Source organism: Penicillium verrucosum (assembly GCF_028828655.1).
Source record: "Penicillium verrucosum strain IBT 35672 chromosome Unknown utg000005l_segment0_segment0, whole genome shotgun sequence".
NCBI classification, from domain to species: Eukaryota; Fungi; Ascomycota; class Eurotiomycetes; order Eurotiales; family Aspergillaceae; genus Penicillium; species Penicillium verrucosum.
The window spans coordinates 1,289,888-1,306,524 of record NW_026643214.1 but is presented as its reverse complement, the minus strand read 5'-3'; the positions used below and the strand labels follow the sequence as shown (position 1 = coordinate 1,306,524).

General features: G+C 49.0%; 8 protein-coding genes across 8 annotated transcripts; 2 read left to right on the top strand and 6 right to left on the bottom strand.

Moving 5' to 3' along the window:
* Positions 1 to 74: 74 nt before the first annotated feature.
* N7516_011355 (LYR motif-containing protein 2) lies at positions 75 to 660 on the bottom strand (the record flags this gene model as incomplete). Its single annotated transcript, XM_057224073.1, has 5 exons — positions 75 to 134; positions 209 to 232; positions 305 to 387; positions 456 to 513; positions 577 to 660. The coding sequence occupies 5 exons, from the start codon at positions 658 to 660 to the stop codon at positions 75 to 77; spliced, it is 309 nt and encodes a 102-aa protein (XP_057069213.1).
* Positions 661 to 1,085: 425 nt separating this feature from the next.
* Positions 1,086 to 2,851, bottom strand: N7516_011354 (NAD-dependent succinate-semialdehyde dehydrogenase; the record flags this gene model as incomplete). The annotated part of the gene is made up of 4 exons (XM_057224072.1): positions 1,086 to 1,203; positions 1,257 to 2,526; positions 2,586 to 2,673; positions 2,729 to 2,851. 4 exons carry the CDS (start codon positions 2,849 to 2,851, stop codon positions 1,086 to 1,088), a joined length of 1,599 nt encoding a protein of 532 aa, XP_057069212.1.
* Positions 2,852 to 4,824: 1,973 nt separating this feature from the next.
* On the top strand, positions 4,825 to 6,426 carry N7516_011353 (uncharacterized protein; the record flags this gene model as incomplete). Its single annotated transcript, XM_057224071.1, has 1 exon — positions 4,825 to 6,426. The coding sequence occupies one exon, from the start codon at positions 4,825 to 4,827 to the stop codon at positions 6,424 to 6,426; it is 1,602 nt and encodes a 533-aa protein (XP_057069211.1).
* Positions 6,427 to 6,881: 455 nt separating this feature from the next.
* N7516_011352 (uncharacterized protein) lies at positions 6,882 to 8,936 on the bottom strand (the record flags this gene model as incomplete). Its single annotated transcript, XM_057224070.1, has 1 exon — positions 6,882 to 8,936. One exon carries the CDS (start codon positions 8,934 to 8,936, stop codon positions 6,882 to 6,884), a length of 2,055 nt encoding a protein of 684 aa, XP_057069210.1.
* Positions 8,937 to 9,889: 953 nt separating this feature from the next.
* Positions 9,890 to 10,135, bottom strand: N7516_011351 (uncharacterized protein; the record flags this gene model as incomplete). The annotated part of the gene is made up of 1 exon (XM_057224069.1): positions 9,890 to 10,135. The coding sequence occupies one exon, from the start codon at positions 10,133 to 10,135 to the stop codon at positions 9,890 to 9,892; it is 246 nt and encodes an 81-aa protein (XP_057069209.1).
* Positions 10,136 to 11,012: 877 nt separating this feature from the next.
* Positions 11,013 to 12,294, bottom strand: N7516_011350 (NAD(P)-dependent oxidoreductase; the record flags this gene model as incomplete). Its single annotated transcript, XM_057224068.1, has 6 exons — positions 11,013 to 11,272; positions 11,336 to 11,505; positions 11,563 to 11,734; positions 11,789 to 11,945; positions 12,020 to 12,204; positions 12,258 to 12,294. 6 exons carry the CDS (start codon positions 12,292 to 12,294, stop codon positions 11,013 to 11,015), a joined length of 981 nt encoding a protein of 326 aa, XP_057069208.1.
* A 480-nt stretch (positions 12,295 to 12,774) lies between these two features.
* nop7 (mRNA-binding ribosome synthesis protein NOP7) lies at positions 12,775 to 14,945 on the bottom strand (the record flags this gene model as incomplete). Its single annotated transcript, XM_057224067.1, has 3 exons — positions 14,895 to 14,945; positions 14,743 to 14,841; positions 12,775 to 14,678 (listed from the first exon to the last, which is right to left on the bottom strand). Exons 1-3 carry the CDS (start codon positions 14,914 to 14,916, stop codon positions 12,775 to 12,777), a joined length of 2,025 nt encoding a protein of 674 aa, XP_057069207.1. The 5' UTR covers positions 14,917 to 14,945.
* A 142-nt stretch (positions 14,946 to 15,087) lies between these two features.
* On the top strand, positions 15,088 to 16,577 carry N7516_011348 (GPI-anchored transamidase subunit GAB1; the record flags this gene model as incomplete). Its single annotated transcript, XM_057224066.1, has 5 exons — positions 15,088 to 15,229; positions 15,281 to 15,345; positions 15,409 to 15,611; positions 15,668 to 16,287; positions 16,339 to 16,577. 5 exons carry the CDS (start codon positions 15,088 to 15,090, stop codon positions 16,575 to 16,577), a joined length of 1,269 nt encoding a protein of 422 aa, XP_057069206.1.
* Between the last annotated feature and the right edge of the window lie 60 nt (positions 16,578 to 16,637).

The window sequence follows — 16,637 nt, the reverse complement described above, 5'->3', positions numbered from 1 at the left end:
CTGGACCCAATTCTTGAAACAATGATTGATTTAACACAGAAAATATATTTACAGTAAAAGCCTACCAACACAGGTCACCCAGCGATCTGTTCATCGATATAGCGTCTCATCGTCTCGAATTCTGACTTTCCTGTCTTTGAGCCGATTAGCAATCCATATTGTGAAAATAAAATTATCAAAAAAAACCACTGGATCTCCATCTTCATACCGAAAGCAAGTATCTTATGTGTTGCTGCGAGAAAAAGTCAGTCAAGTATTCTCGAATACGAACATTCCCATAGACCCGAGAACAACATCAACCTACCACATCCGATACTCCACGATGGCGCTCGAACTCATCGCGTGCATATTTGTGCAGCTCAGTCCTTGTCGACGAAGGAGGGACCTCTGAGCACATGATGTCTGTTAGTTCTCGTTCTCATACATAACTCGGTGGTCGGGATGGTGAAGCGTACTTATTAATGCTCGCACGATTTCCCGCCAAAATGACAACACACGCTGTCTTTGGATAAACTGTACGGTTCAGTTAGTACATATAACTATATACTGCAAACCAAAACCTTGATAGTTACTTACATGGTCTAGACTGATGGAAGGTTTCTTCAGCTTGGAGGGCTGGCTGCGCGAGATTGCGGCGAGGAAACGGGGTGATGGACGCATTGGATCAGATCAAATTATGGCCTTAAGTACGGAAGAAAAGATTGCACGCGTCTTAAAAATCTTTTCATTTATGGTGATAGAGATCCTGATCTGCTGTTGTAGGAGAAGGGATATAGAGGGCGGTGAGACAGTGGATATTTCTGCCGTCGGCATTATGCCGAACACTGTCAGGTGATCTGCTACTATATGCGACGGACCGGGGTGTCAACAGAACGCTGTTTGGCTTCCTATGAAAATTACCGTGATATTGGAAGGTTATACGGTATATCTAGCGTGTACAACCAACCATTACTTTTTACGATATTAGAAAGTATGGAATTGTAAAAGAGGAAAAGAGGAAAATGTTTATATAAATGTGTGGCAGGTTTTAAATGTTAAGAGATATATATAGTTCCCAAGTAGGATAGGTGATTTGTGTCCAATTTTTACTCCTGCAAAGGTTGACTCATGCCACCGAAAGTTATGCTCTTGATAGTCATGAACTCGTCAATACCATACTTGCTGCCCTCACGACCGAAGCCACTCTGCTTGACGCCACCGAATCTATAGAAAGGTTAGAGATTGATATACCAGTCGCAGGGGAGCTTTAAACTTACGGAGAGGCAACATCACTAATCAGGCCAGTGTTGACACCGACCATGCCGACCTCCAGTGCCTCCGCAACACGGAAGATGCGGCGAACATTACCACTGAAGAAGTACCCAGCGAGACCAACCTCGGCATGGTTAGCCAGGTCAACAACCTCCTTCTCAGTCTTGAAGGGGAAAAGACCAGCCACGGGGCCGAAAGTCTCCTCGGAAGCGAGAAGCATATCCTTGGTCATGCCGGTCAGAACAGTGGGGTGGTAGAAGTTAGGTCCGAGTGCGGTAGCCTTCTGCCCACCAACGACAATCTGAGCGCCCCTAGAAGTAGCATCCTGCACATGCTCGTGGGCCTTGCTGGCGGCGCGCTCGTGAATGACAGGTCCGTGGGTGATGCCGTCCTCGAAACCACCACCGAGCTTGAAGTCCTTGACCTTCTCGACAAAGCGCTTGGCAAACTCCTCATACACGCCCTCTTGAACGTAGAGACGGTTAGCGCACACGCAGGTTTGGCCAGAGCTGCGGAACTTGGAGTTGATGGCACCCATCACGGCAGCGTCAAGGTCCTCGACGTCATCGAAAACGATGAATGGTGCGTTACCGCCGAGCTCCCAGGAGACCTTCTTGATGGTAGACGCAGACTGCTTTCCGAGGATGCGGCCGACGTTAGTCGAGCCAGTGAATGACACCTTACGCACCTCGGGGTGGGTGGTAATGAGCTCGCCCACTGCAGGGGTGTTCTTCGACGAAGTAACAAAGTTAACAACACCCTTGGGAATTCCAGCCCGGTGCGCAAGCTCAGCAATTGCGTTCGCCGTGAAGGGCGTCTCCTGGGGAGACTTGGCCACGACTGTGCAGCCCGCCGCCAGGGCAGGGCCAATCTTCCGTGTAATCATCGCCGCGGGGAAGTTCCATGGCGTAATCAGACCGCACACACCAACAGGCTGCTTAACAGTAATAACCCGGTTTCCGGGGACGGAGGCGGGAATTGTGTCGCCGTATGTGCGGGGTGCCTCCTCACTGAACCACTCGAAGAAGCTGGCGGCATAGTTCACCTCGCCCTTCGCATCCGCAAGGGGCTTTCCGTTCTCCCATGTAATCAGCTTTGCTAGGTCATCTGCGTTCTCCATCATCAAATCGTACCATCGGCGCAGCATGCGCGCACGCTCGCGGCCTAGTGTTGTGCGGAATTTGGGGAAGGCTTCGGAGGCGGCTTGAATCGCCTTCTCAACATCGGATGTATCGAGCTCGGGGCATGTTCCGATCAATTTGCCAGTGGCCGGATCTGAATGAGACACGAAGTCAGTCATCCACCTGAACCTGAATGTTCAATTTGGTACTTACCGTGGACTTCGAAAGTCTCGCCGGACTTCGCGTCGACCCACTCCCCATTAATGTACGCTTTCTCAATGAACAGCGACTGATCTTTTAACTATAGTCCATCAGTATAAACCACAAAAAGAAACACATTCAATTGCAGATCTTACCTGCGGCGCGCTGTGTTTCATGCTGTATAGTCTCTGTGCACGTGCAGTCGGGGGAATGGAAAAGGGATATCTCGACCGGGGTCTCAGTAATTGGCGGGCGACGGGGCGGATGATGCGGTCCATTTTAAAATCAAGGCGAGAGCGAGAGAGAGAGAGAGAGAGAGAGAGAGAGAGGGGAAAAAGGGGAATATAGAGAAAGTTTTATTGGGAGTGCGGGGAGCTAGAGGTTGGGGAATTGGAGATGCCTTTAAAAGGGAGCAGTTCAACAGTCCTAGTGGGGGCGAGTATCGGTGTCTCGAATTGGTGAATCAATGGTGATTGCTCTCTATGTCCGAGAAGCACCGAATATGTGTGTAATGAGAACGTTAAGAAATGAGAGAGATGGTAATCGTCGAAGGGGAAGCTCCATTGCTTAAAGCGGGGATCTGCGGAGTTGATGTCACCTATACTTAACTTCGGGGTCATATATCAACACCCTTGGGTTTGTTTTTGTTTATGATTTTGATTTTTTTTTCTTTTGGATTTGTTCCGATACATTCTCCGTCTTTTTTCTAGTTATATCGACGAAAAACCAACTGGAATAGAGATTACTCTTTCTATTGAAAATGTTCCGTTTCATAGATCTGGTAATTTAAGTAATCTATGAAATAAATATTACAATATACGGCTATTTTAGCCAATAAAAAGCTTAGTGTTGCAGAACCACGGAACTTTCAACCAATGATCACCGATTTTGAACCTCCGGCCTTGAGATAGTGTATTGGTATTACTCCGAGCTCATCTCCCACGCCTCGGTCTGTTTCCCCACAAATCACCAAGCACCCTCGAAGAGAAGGGAAATCTTCCTTTTTTTATATAGGAAGAAAGGCAATAAAATGGAAAGCAAAAGTAACTGTTATAAATGGACAAGAAGACTGTGCAGAGTGCAAATTCACTTAACTGAAAATGAAAATGACAGGGGTGGCCGTCTCTAACTAATAGTAAGTAGTATTCAATGTTCCGCCATGCCGTCGCTATACCAAAGCACTTGATATAGAGCATGATACATGCCTCTTGAAGTAGCAAAATGAATATCCCAGAGTGGTAACTGGCTGGATTTTGCAGTGAGATCTAAGAGCTACCTGTCTATTCGCAAGATGAGACCATCTGACACGCACCCGGGACTAGTTATACCAATGGACTTGTCTACACAATGGATATGTCTACAATGAAGCCAGAGGAGCTGTAGGTGACTGTATTCGACCATAAGGAGTCCTATACCGATTAATCTAATGGATACATGTCGACCAAGTCGTCCTTTTTTCTGGGGTTGGTCCCTTTGGACTGTCCTGCCCTAATACCTAATAAAGTCAGTGGATGTAGGCAGAAGTAGGCCACAATAGAATATCAGAATAGCAAATGTGACAATAGTCTCTTACTCCCTCAATGGGAACCGCCAACCTTCTCTCACTTAAAAGCCCAGTCGACAACCACTCACCATCTTCCTTCTTCACCACCTCGCCTTCCTTCATAACTTCACTTCATCATTTTCTTCAATCTTTTCCTCTCTTGCTAGTTCGATATCATTCGAATAAGGTTCTTAGTCCGAATTCGGACATCATTTTTCTCGGTCTAGTCGAGACAGCTCGCTACATTGCTTTTCCTGAAGGTTGGTATCGCGCTCTCACTTGGACTTTCAAAATCCATACGCTAACAGACCTCATCTAACAGACCTCATCGGATACTAGCCATCTACACTCATCTACTCTCATCATCTACGCTCATCATCTACTCTCATCATCTACACTCATCATATCTACGCTCATCATCTACACTCATCATCTTCACTCATCTTCACTCATCTTCACCCATCTTTACTCATCTTCACTCATCTTCACTCATCTTCACTCATCTTCACTCATCTTCACTCATCTTCACTCATCTTCACTCATCTTTACTCATCTTCACCCATCTTCACTCATCTTTACTCATCTTTACTCATCTTCACCCATCTACCCATTTGCAAGCTAGCCTGAGGATACAGTTATCCTTCTGTCTACACATACTCACCCACATCCACATCTTCATTAACCCAGCACTCCTCAAATCGAGTCAAGATGTCTCCACACGGCCCGCACAGATCCTCCGCTTTGCCCGATGCAAATCACGACATCGCAGGTTCCTCCGAGACCGTGGACACACAGCTAGACGTCTGGGCAGTTGATGTCCCTCGCGAAGACGATATGGATACTCGACTTGTCAACTGGTCACCTACTTCCCCTGATGTCAATCAGCACATCACAGACTCTTCTATGAAGACCCAAATTGACATCCATCAACCTTCCGTTCCCTCAGTCTCAAACCTGAGTTCGTCTTTCTCTACAGAGTGCAGTATCTCGGAACCACGAGCGATCATAGATCCATTCGGAAGCTTACCATGGTTTGGTCTTGAAGAAGTTCTGTTCAACTTGCCTGACTTGTCGACCTTGCATCAATTGTGTCAAGCTTCACCGGCTGTGTCTGACTATCTCAGCGATAAGACTGGAATATTTCCAAAGGTTGTTGAAAGGATCATGGACCCGTGTATTGAACCTCAGACTGGGAGTAGCATCCGGGAGCCTGACCGGGGTTTCTTCTCAGATACCTCTGCTTTCTTTCGAACTCTAGTCTATCTCTGGTGGAAAGAGGATTCGGTGGCTACAGGTATGCCTGCGGATGAAAACCCGTTGCCGGATGCTTTCGACGACAAGCGTCTCTACTGCGTCAATATCAGTGTAGCGGAATTCCCGGAGCCCCCGCACGTCGGGTTGATTCCCCTCCCATCTTCAACTCCGCCGAAGATTCTGCGCCATCTGCTAAGTCTGGCAAGTCGCATCCGGGGAGATGCCCATGCTTTTTTCCACGCCGCCATGGCTCATTTCAAGTCTGCCAAAATCGAGGAGCTCCCTTCCAAGTCGTCGTTCGGCAACAAGATACAGTGGGAAGAAGACGGGATTCGTCGTCCTCGTGGCATTCCGCTTGACATCAGTGGCGCGGATTGGCCTCTCACTTGGCTTGAGGAGCAGCGGTTGATCCACGCCCTGCTAAAGCCGTACATTTTCTCGGTACTGCGCCGTATGGTCTGCGAAGAAAAGGTTTTGACAACCAACGCCACTCCCTCTTCCCTTGAAATTCCACGGGAAGCAACACTCCAGGACCTCGAAAAGGATGCGGTGGTAGGCTTCTGGGGGCCTTTAAAAGACACTGACATGGGTCAAATGACTCTAAGGGAAGACGCATCACTTGAACAGCTGGAGACCATCCTTACCTGGAAAGAGTGGCAGAGACGAACGTACGGAAAGCTAGGCAAGCGAGAAGCCAAGTTTACGACCTGCTGCCCAAAGTTTACCAGGTCGTACAATGGGCAACTCGCGAGCCTACGGACCCTCCAAGATGAGTCGCTTCTCGGGCCATTTTTTGCACAGAAGTGCTTTCACACGGTTGTGAGAGACGCTGGCCTTCGTGGAGACTTCCACAAGTTCGGCGTAAGCTTCTGGGACTCGAACAGAATGATGGACTTGGAGCTCGTGACCAAAGAGATGAACCGGGCAGGCCCGAAGAGAGATCTGGCGCTTCGCTGGTTGACTCTGCTGTTGTCGACCAGCCGTCGCAGGAAGTACGGCCAGAAAAGGCCGAATCGATTCCGGAGTCACACAGAGGCTATTACGGTAGCCAAGTAGGTCTGCTGGACTCGACCAGGCCAACACCGGAGGATGGAGCTTCCGCCGAGGGAAGCTATATGGGTGACAATCTTTTTTTTTTTTTTTTTCAATTCTTTAATACTTTTCATAATATAATCGTTTTGGTTACCTCGCTCATTTGGTTACCGGTGGAAAAGAGAAAAACAGGAAAAAAAAGGTATGGATTACATTCATCGACCGCACTAGTAACCTAGAAAGAGGCATACTGAAGAGTATCACGAATCGTAGACATCTTAGTGATAGACACTTGCCAGCAGTTACTCCGTTCTGTGGCTTTTATCTGGCATTACCATCGGCTCTCTACTAACTCACTGACTGCACCATGGCTATACTAGGAACATGTTTTATTGGAATTCTAATTTTCAGCCCAGTCCGGAAGGCAGATCACAAAGAGTTTTGACCAAGCCGGGACTAACCTCCATAAACCAGACAACCTATTCGAGTACGATAGCCCGATCATCCTGCTCAATCGAGGCTTCATTCCCAGGAGCAACATGTATACCATGCGCCTTTTTCAAATGCTGGTTCAGGTTCCATTTTCGTGAAAACCCATTTGTATGTCGAGTGCAAGTCCTGACAGGACAGAGGATATCTACTTTCCGATGAGGCCCCTTTCCAACGCCTGGTTTAGCCGTCTTTGGCTCCTGATCGGCGGTTTGTTCTGTGTCCTCTGCAGTAGGTTCCGCCACTGGTTCTGTCGGCTCTTCCGGGGCTGGGGATGGGGATGCCGAGGGAGGAACGATTGCAGGGCTCTTGTGTGCCTTCGAGCGTCGCTGGCCTGGTGTTCTCGTGTTGGATTTCGGAATCTTCGGCTTGGGTTTCGGCTTGGGTGTCACCGCTTTGGCTTTGGGTATCTTCGCCGGGGAATTCCGTTCAGGCGGAGGTTTGGTGGTCTGCCTGCGATTTGGCTGGGGGGTTTGCGGAGGGATTGGCTGAGGACTTGGTGGTGCCGAGTCGATCTCGCTGTCGCTTTCGGTATAGGCATATTCTTCTCGAGCACCTATTTTGCTTCGCTTTTTTACCCTGCCTTCAGGCATGATTCGGAATTCCATATCCTCGCCGAAAAGGTCGGCGCATCGCTTTGACGCGCGCATTACTGCGGGGGTGGGAAGGCCCATCATTGATGCCAGTCCCATAACTTCACTCCAGTCTCGCAGTTTGAGTCTGCCTTTGGTGTGTTGATTGTTATCGTGGCCAATAGAGTCGCGAGATTGCGCTCGGGGTTGGGAAACACCTGGCAAGTTTTCATCTTCCTTCTCTAGTCCGGTCACTCCGGTGGATATGCGTGCACTGTTGGAGCGGCGTGATAAGCCTCGTTCCTGAGACTCCTGTCGAGCACTTCGTCGACCGCGCGATCGACTTCTGCTTCTGCTCTTGCGGCTCTCTCGAGTCAGATAATCTTCTTTATCTGAATCACTCCATTGCTCGTCATCAGAATCTTCTTCGAACTTGCGACCCTTTATGGCGCAATGAAGTCCGTATAGCAGGCGGTCTACTTGTGAGATCACATTGCGGGCTAGCGGACGTAATAGGCGAATGGATTTGTCCTCGTCGATGAGGACTGTCGGTCGGAGTATTCTTGTATCGACAGGCTCTTCTTCTTCGTCGTCCTCCTTTTTCTCCAATTCATCGTCCATCAATTCATCCCCGTCGAGCATCTTATTCCGGGGCTTATTTTCAATTTCCTCGAAATTCAACTCTCGGGCTTGGAAGGTCTCCTTGGAGGTCTTCAATATGAACGCCGTGATGCATTCTTCCAATTCCGCACTGGGTCGGGAATCAGGTTCCATTTGAAAAATATCAGGGGCGTCCATTTTCCTCTGTATCATCTCATTGGAGCGGGGAACTGTGGCCGCATGAACAGGCCATGCAGCCCATCTCTTGTTCACACGGAGTGGCGCTTTTTCAATGACCCCAGGGTTCTTCCGGGCAGTGTCCCGCGCTCGCCTGCGAATAACGTGGGCATTGTAAAGGTGCGCCGCCAAATCTCTGGTTCGGTGAGTAACCATTGCATTATAGGCTCCGATTTCATCGGCATTGTAGTTCCTCCACGAAGTGGCGTGTCCATCAAACAAATTGGGACGCTCAACTCCAGGTGGCAGGTCAAGGCCTCGGTCAACTACGTAGTGAATTGGCTCACGTTGAGACTTCTGTGGCAATTTTGAGCGTATGCGACTTCTGCCACGAGTATTGTCTTCATAGGTTTCGTCATCAGAGTCACTCTGGAACGCCAAGGGCTGTTCTCGCATTATCGTGTCAAATTCATTTTGATCTGGCTCCTCATCCATGGGATCTGCTTCAGAAAGAGGCTCTGAAGGGACATCTGGATTGATGGGGCCTCCAAAAAGAGAATTTCTTGGCGGTTCTGGCTGAGAAGAAGGTTGCACGACATCACTGCTTGGGCCTCCAAATAATGATTGGTGTGGTTGGGCAGACTGCGGCGGAAGCAGTTCTGGCCAGGGCACTTGGCTTCCATACAAAGATGACATGTTGGGAAGAAACTTTGGTCTCTTGCCGTGATATGCGCAAAGGGTTTAGACCTGCAGTGCCTAGATGTCACATAGATGCGGATTTTTATTGGATAACATCCGATTTAAAGGTCAAGAGGACATCCAGTGTGAGTAATTTCGGTAACAGGTGTTTGAAATGGTGAATTTTGACTCTTTTGCCCAACGGTTTGATTGTTCCTGAGCCTTGAAGATGTCAAAAATTCCAGGCGGGTGGATCACCCATACCGGCACGTGATCCATATACACCCAGAATAAGTGCGCTAGTCCCAAAATGGCAATCTATATGTTCCAGGTTTCTGCCCTATGTAATTTCTACTATTCCTATCACTATGATAGGATTCCGGTGATTACTCCAGCTCCAAGCGACTATTAATTCTAGATCAAGTTTTGAAAGTACACCGGCGGCACACTGCTCTAGTGAGGCCGACGCGGTACTGTGGAACAATCAGGTACCTCGGACTTGGAGGCGCGGCGAGCTTTGAGTCGCCAAATAGATAGTCGCAAGACTATGTTGTATAACATGTATTATGATAGCGTGAGCCCCTCTTTCCGGAACACCTTCAAGCTCACTTGCAAAGCCCGATGATTCTATGTAAGAGCCAGGAGGAACTGCATTGATCCGAGTGGGCTTTAAAAGCACCCATTGTTATTTCAGCCCCAATCACAGTACTCAGATGAGCTAGGATCACCGATTAGATGTCTGGGCTGCTCTGCTTTCCAGTGCCATCGGGGCCAGTTCCTCAATAGGGTTTAGCGCTCCCCACAACTCTAACAATAGGCCAATCAGATCTACGTTATTGGCGTAACCTTAATCTACATGAATAGTTGCATGTGCACGAGAGATTAGTAGAAAGAGAGAGAGATATATATATATATATATATATGTGAAGAAAGTAATGATGGTATTCCCATATTAATATAGACTTTCAGCTCTATCTAATTATAACAATAAAACTCTTCCACTTTGCCTGTCCAACTTCTGTTTTCTCCTGGTCGATGACGAATCCCAAAAACCCGCTATGTGTGACAACGACAATATCAGGTCTTCCGCTGTCCTTGAGTTCTTTGAATTTCTGCTCCAATCGACTTCGGATTCGTACTCCGCGCAACTCCAAGTTCTCGGTATCACTGGTATAAAGTCCCTCCTTTGCTGGGAATATAGGATCCAAATCCAACATTTCCCATGGGAGATCGTAAAACTCCGAACGTAAAATCGCAATATCTGAGCTAGAATCACATGGCCAGGCGGAGTGTGCCTGTGAATTTGGTTCTAGCAAAAGACACGCGCCATTTCTAACTCCTGCCCTGGAGCCTTGTACGTAATATTTCGCATCGATGCTTTGCTGGAAGCCTAGAAGCGCTGTTTGAAGAGTGCGTCGGAGTGAAGATGTCATCACCAGGCCAACACTTTCCTTGAACGGAAAGTCTTGACAGAGTTTTAGACATTCTTGTATTCCTTTTTTTTGTCAACGGAGGGTCGAGAATGGTTATGTCGTGACTGGGATTGTGGGTTCCCTCTGAATGTCGGATGAGATGTAAACGGAAAGACATTTCGGCGACGGTTGGATGGTGATTTCGTGACCAAATTGAGAGATACAATAGAGTGACTGAAGTAAATAGAACGATGAGTATAAATCTCATGAATATTCTCATTTCCGTTCTGGAATCTAATGATCGGTATAAGAGTACGGGGCCTCGAGGCTCATATTCGGCCTCGGGAGCTTAATCGGACCTATCTTCAACTTGGGAAATATCGGCCGCGAGCCTAGAGTAACTACATCGGTGAACCTCTTCTGAGAGATGATCTTTGACTAATTAGAAGATACCCTTCAAAGGAATAAGAAGCCACAGAAGGATGGTAAATAGGCTATGCACTAGCCTCTATCCGAAGCAGTGATGGAGTAAAGCCAGTGTTATGAAGATAGCTTAAGGCGTGTAACACCTACATACTCAGTCACTTATAATCCAAAATATTCTAAGCTTGGAAGTGATCCCGAGAGCTGTTGTAAGTGTTCTCACCACCCCGGGACTCCTGACTGCGTATGCCGAAATATACTATTCATCTTTCTTCCTGGCGTCACGTTCCTTCACAAAGGTATTTTCAAAGTCAAGCCCAGAATCCTGACGTATGACACCGTACCCAGACGATGAATCCAAAGGCCGGCCGCCATGCGCATCCGAGAAGTCCCTCGCCCGTACCATATGATCCAGTGCCACCTCGGCGACTTTTAATCTCGAACCGATATTTTCGGCGCAACTGATGCCATGCTGAACATCCTTAATACCGAGATTGAGGTTGGACCAAGGGGCTTGACCTAAATTATATGATCAGCAAAAGAAGAACAAATCGATTTTCTCAATTGACGCCATATTCATACCTTCCTCTGGCAGGTAAACGCCCTGCGTCATGCGCCTAGAGCTGGAATGCATCAAACCTCCAAAATTCAGCTCAAGCAACTTTTCAAGCATGTCAGTGCCGAGATCGCTTTTCTCTGCTAGCATCTGGGCTTCTCCCACGATCTCCATTGTGCCTGCGACGAGAAAATTGCTAAATAGTGTCAGTCAGACAACTACCTATCATATCTTATATTGGTTACAATCTCACCCCAAAGTTTTGAGAAGAGTGGCTTTCTCGGGCTGATCCGAGACAATCATCACATCCCGGGCAATGACACCTTTTCCGAAACGTGCAATTTGATCAATGGCTTGACTTGGGCCAGCCATCGCCATCAACACTGTACCACTTTCTGCGGCTGGGGTGGCTCCGAAGACAGGTGCTGGTGTAGTCCATGAGAAAACCACAAAACATGACGGAGGTGGGTTTTACTTACCAGCAACGAAGGATGCATTTAGTTTCTTTAGTTTTTCATTTGTATCCCTGCTCGTATTAGGATGGACGGTGGTAGTATCCACAAACAACTTGCCATCGATATCTTTGACAGCTAATATTTGGTCAATAATAGCATTCAGAGCTGTATCATCACTGGTCTGTTGCTCAATGTTAGTGATAAAGGCACATGCTAGATCTGCGGGGATTTGTGAATGCCGATTCATATACTCACAGATATGAATATCAAGTCGCAGTCAGCGACAAGTTGGGCAATAGACTCGCATCCAATGCCCCCAAGTGATTCAAGTGGTGCGCCGCGAGACGCCGTCCGATTCCAGAATCTTAATTGTGATTTCATATCCCGTTGGAGAAATCTTTGGACATTTTGCGCCATTGCAAGTCCCATACTCCCGAGTCCTAGGGGGAATTAGAAACGTGAAGCCCGATGTGATTGTTCTTCCTTGCCGTACCTATCCATCCCACAACTTGGGGTTTGTTTGATGCCATGGTTGATTGGTTTGTTTATAGCTTGCGTGTGCTGATACTACTTGACGTATCCCAAAGTGAAAACATCAGCAAATGTACGTGAGACCTCGGATGTGACCCGAGGGATGACTCACCAATAAGATGTCCTCGGGAGGGGCCCGAACACTTTGGGTATGTTGTGTAGCTCTGAGTGCTTCGTGATGATCTTGCCCAAGTCACAAATCTGACTGATGGGTCGCGCGTGTTCACGTGGATGCACAGAACGCCATTGAAAACATGGGCAAGGCGCACGCCAATATCCTACGCCTAGCGATAGGTTGACCAGTTGAACTACACGGGGTATCAAAGATGGCAGAGAACAAAAGTTATACATATAACTGGGGTGTTACCCCATAAATAGCATTAAAACTTCACAAATTTTTGAGGTGCCTATACAGGGGACATATCCAAACCGCAACGCCCGGCAAAAGCACTATCTAACATGCACAAATGATCCGAGCTTTAGTTCTTCTCGTCCTTCTCGCCCTTCTCAAACTTGCGTCTCTTGGAGCGGAGCTTGGCGGACTCATCGGCAGTCTTCTTGTTAGAGTACATCATCTTCTCAAGCAGCTTGCGCTTCTTCCGGCTCATCATCATCTTCTGTCTCTCGAGCTCCTCGTCCTCGCTGCGCTTCTTGGCGGCAACCTTCTTGGACTTGGAGTTCTTCTTCTTGGCAGCTTCATCAGCGGCGGCGTTAGCGGTGAAAGGCAGACCAGCGGCTTCGGCCTCGAGCTCCTTCTGGTGCTGAGTGCGGGCAGCCTCGTCGTCGTCTTCGGACTCGGATGCGGCTTCCTCATCAAAGCCACCGAAGTCTTCGACTTCCTCCTCGGACTCTTCATCGCTCTCGTCGTCGTCAGTACCGGCGACATCCATGCCTCCGTCGACAGACTCCTCGTCAGACTCTTCGGCAGTAGCAGGCTTGGCGTCAACCGCGGGCTCGTCCTCCATCTCCTCGTCGCTATCAGAGGCCTCGGCGGCAATCTCGGCCTCATCCTCATCCTCCTGATCGGCGAGTGTGGCGCGGGGGTCGTAAGCGCCACGAGTGGCCTTGACCCAAGGGCTCAAGTGGGGTGGGAGAGTGGTACCGGGTGCGTAGAGATCAGCTCGGAGGAGCTTGCCCTCGTTAATGCAGTCCCAGACCCACTGGGGCTGGACGTAGGTACGGCCAGGAATGCGGGATCCAGGCTGGACCTTCTGAACGGCGTTCTCATCGGCAGCGGGAATGGCGGGAAGAGACTCCTGGGGAAGTTGGGGACGATCGACAATTTGGTGAGTGATGCGAGGGTCGGTCTCGTCGTGGGTGAAGGCTCCATCGCCCAGAACGGAGGCCCATCCAACGCGCTTGCAGCCGAATGAGCGGAGAATGAACTCGAGGGGAGCCTTGGGGGCTTCACGGGAAATGTAGAACACGAAGGGGGCGAAGAGTGCACCGGCCTCGTTGCCGCTCATCGCGGGCTGGGGGAGGGTGTCGGCTTCGGGAGCGGCGGGCTCGAAGTGGTCGATGGCATCGGTTGCCTCGTCGGTAGTGTCGACCATCTCCTCGTCCGTGCTCTGTTCCAAACCGGCCTTCTTAATCACCTTATCAACCTTGGCTTGAAGTTCCTTGGAAACTTCCTTGTTGGAGTTGCCGTTGCTCTGAGCCTTGCTAGCCTCAAGAGCCTTGGGCACCTCACCCACCGTGCGGCCCTCAAGAGTGAAAGCTGCCAACTCGGCACCATTTTCATCACTGCGGGTATCGAATTTAGGGGGGTATCTCAATCCGATTGAGGAGTACAGGCGGAAGTTAACGAAGCCCAAAAGGGTAGTGTAAAACTCGACAAAGGTAGCCATGATACGGTAATCGACGTCGCCATTGACACGCTGGACGAAACGGTATGGCACGAGCCACATAATGTCTTGGCCCTGAATCGTAGCCTGGTAGTAGATACCCTTAATTGAAAGGAAGGATCTGCGCAGAGAGTTGGTCATGATCAGGTAGTGCTGGAACTCATGGCAAAGGCGCTGGCAGAGCGCAACGGTCTTAGAAGGAACATGGTCGGTGGAGGGAAGGGTAGCGAAGAGGAAGAGAAGAGACAGAGCGTCGTCGAGATCACGGAGGGCATCGATAAAGGTCGGGTAGCGCTCTTTAATGACATGGTCCAAGGTGAGTCTCGGGGCGTTGTTCTTTTCTAAACGGGAGGCATCGCTGACTTCTCCACGGCCGAGAGAGCGGGCGATCTTCTTTGCAAGTGACTTCTGGTCACGGAACTTGTTGAGCAGGGGCTCGTGTAGCAGATACTGGATGTCCTTGGTGTAGTAGAAGGTGGTGTTGGGCGTAGACGTCTTAGAGGCCTTCTTCTTACTACGGGGCTCGCGAGGGTAGATACCTGATATCGGATATCATGTTAGTCTTGCGATTCATATGGAATACCCATAGAAGAGGTAATTTACCCTTGAAGATGCATAGTCGGCGGAAATCTGGCAGAGAGATCTGAAGTTTGCGCACGGCCTGGGTTCTGGTAATGTAGTTCTTGGCTGCGCCAGAGGTACCTGAAAGAAGTGTCAGTAAATTCAATTGAAATTTCCGGTTCATTTCAACATACCCTTCTTCTTAACTTTACCCATGATGAAAAATGGTTGTCAAATGATCCAAACGGCTGCTGATAAGAAGAAGAAAATTTCTCGATAACTTTTTTTTCTTACCGCAACAGAAGTGGTCCGTGCCTGAAGGCGGAGAGAGAGCCCTGGGTCCATAGGGACCAGCTGGAAATCAAACAACTAAACCCTCACTCCGTCATGGCTGTAGACCGACGGAAGATTGTTGTGTTCGGCGCAGCTTTTGTGCTGCGTCTACTTCTTACCTGTCTTTTTCCTTCATTACCTGACTTGTTAACGGGGCGAGTCGAAGTTTCCACCCCAGTCAATAGCTTCAAACGCCGTACGTGTCTCCGACTATTGACTCCGCATTCTCTAAGCTAATTATATGTAGTGCAAGAGGGTCTATTCTTGTACACAAGAAATGTGTCGCCTTATGACGGTGGCGTCTTCCACCAGGTTCGTGGATCTAGATCCCTCCGACTCCGTTCCTTGAATTGACAATTCGATCCGATGATCTAGGCGCCGCTCCTATTACCTCTGTTCGCACTACTCCCGGATGCAAAGAGCTCGCCTTTACCAACCGCAATTTTCTACTTCATTGTCGACCTCTTGAACGCACACGCATTGTTAACCATTTCTGCGTCGGGCCAATCGGTTAAATCGAGACTACACTCAGCGGTCCGAAAACATGTCCGATGGGATGGAGTGTCCGTTGCAGCATGGTATGCATCTTTTGGCCTGTCCAATCATATGTGTTCACATGCTTACCACTGAATAGGTTTTTGTTTAACCCCCTTACAATCGCGACATGTTTAGCGCGATCAACCAGCGTATTTACGACATCAGGGATCCTCTTCGCTGTTTCCAATGCAGTCGGTGGAAATAGCATCAATGCAATGCTAGCCCTGGGGTTCGCTTCATATCTGTCTCTATACCCAGCGCTGCTCTTTATCCCGTTGGTCCTACTATGCTATGACCGACGCTTGGAGGGACTAAGCCCACCCAATGTTGGATCTTTTATTGTTCAACATGCTGCCCTACTACTGGCCAGTGTGGCGGGCCTGCTTGGCCTCTCCTGTCTGATCACCGGCAACTTCTGGGAGTTTGTTTCGGCAACATATGGTTTCCATCTGTTAGTGCCAGACTTGACCCCCAATGTGGGGCTGTGGTGGTATTTTTTCATTGAGATGTTCGACTCATTCCGAGAGTTCTTCCTCGGCGTTTTCTGGCTTCACTTGGCCAGCTATGTCGGGGGCCTCACAGCTCGATTCCGCAGCCAACCTCTGTTCGTCATTACCTCGCTCTTGGGTGTCTTCGCCATCTTCAAGCCATACCCTAGCATCTCAGATGCGTCGCTGTTCTTCGCGTTGCTGCCATTATATCGCCACCTGTTCCCATGTGAGTATTCCCAAGCATTGAGTATATATTTCAGAATCTAACTTTGTACAGTGATGCGGTATACCTTCTTTGCGGGCTCCGCAATCTTGTACTCCAGCCTCCTCGGCCCGGCTTTCTACCACCTTTGGATCTACGCAGGATCCGGAAATGCCAATTTCTTCTACGCCATTACTCTGGTTTGGAGTTTGGGTCTCTCCATCCTGTTAGCTGACACCGTCTTCGCCGCTCTCAGAGACGAGTGGGAGCAAGAACGTCCGGATCGGGTGGGCGAAGAGGTGCGACAGGTGTGATGTATATTAACTTTTGCACTTCATATCAACCATTAGCATTCAACCCCTTAACAAAGCGAT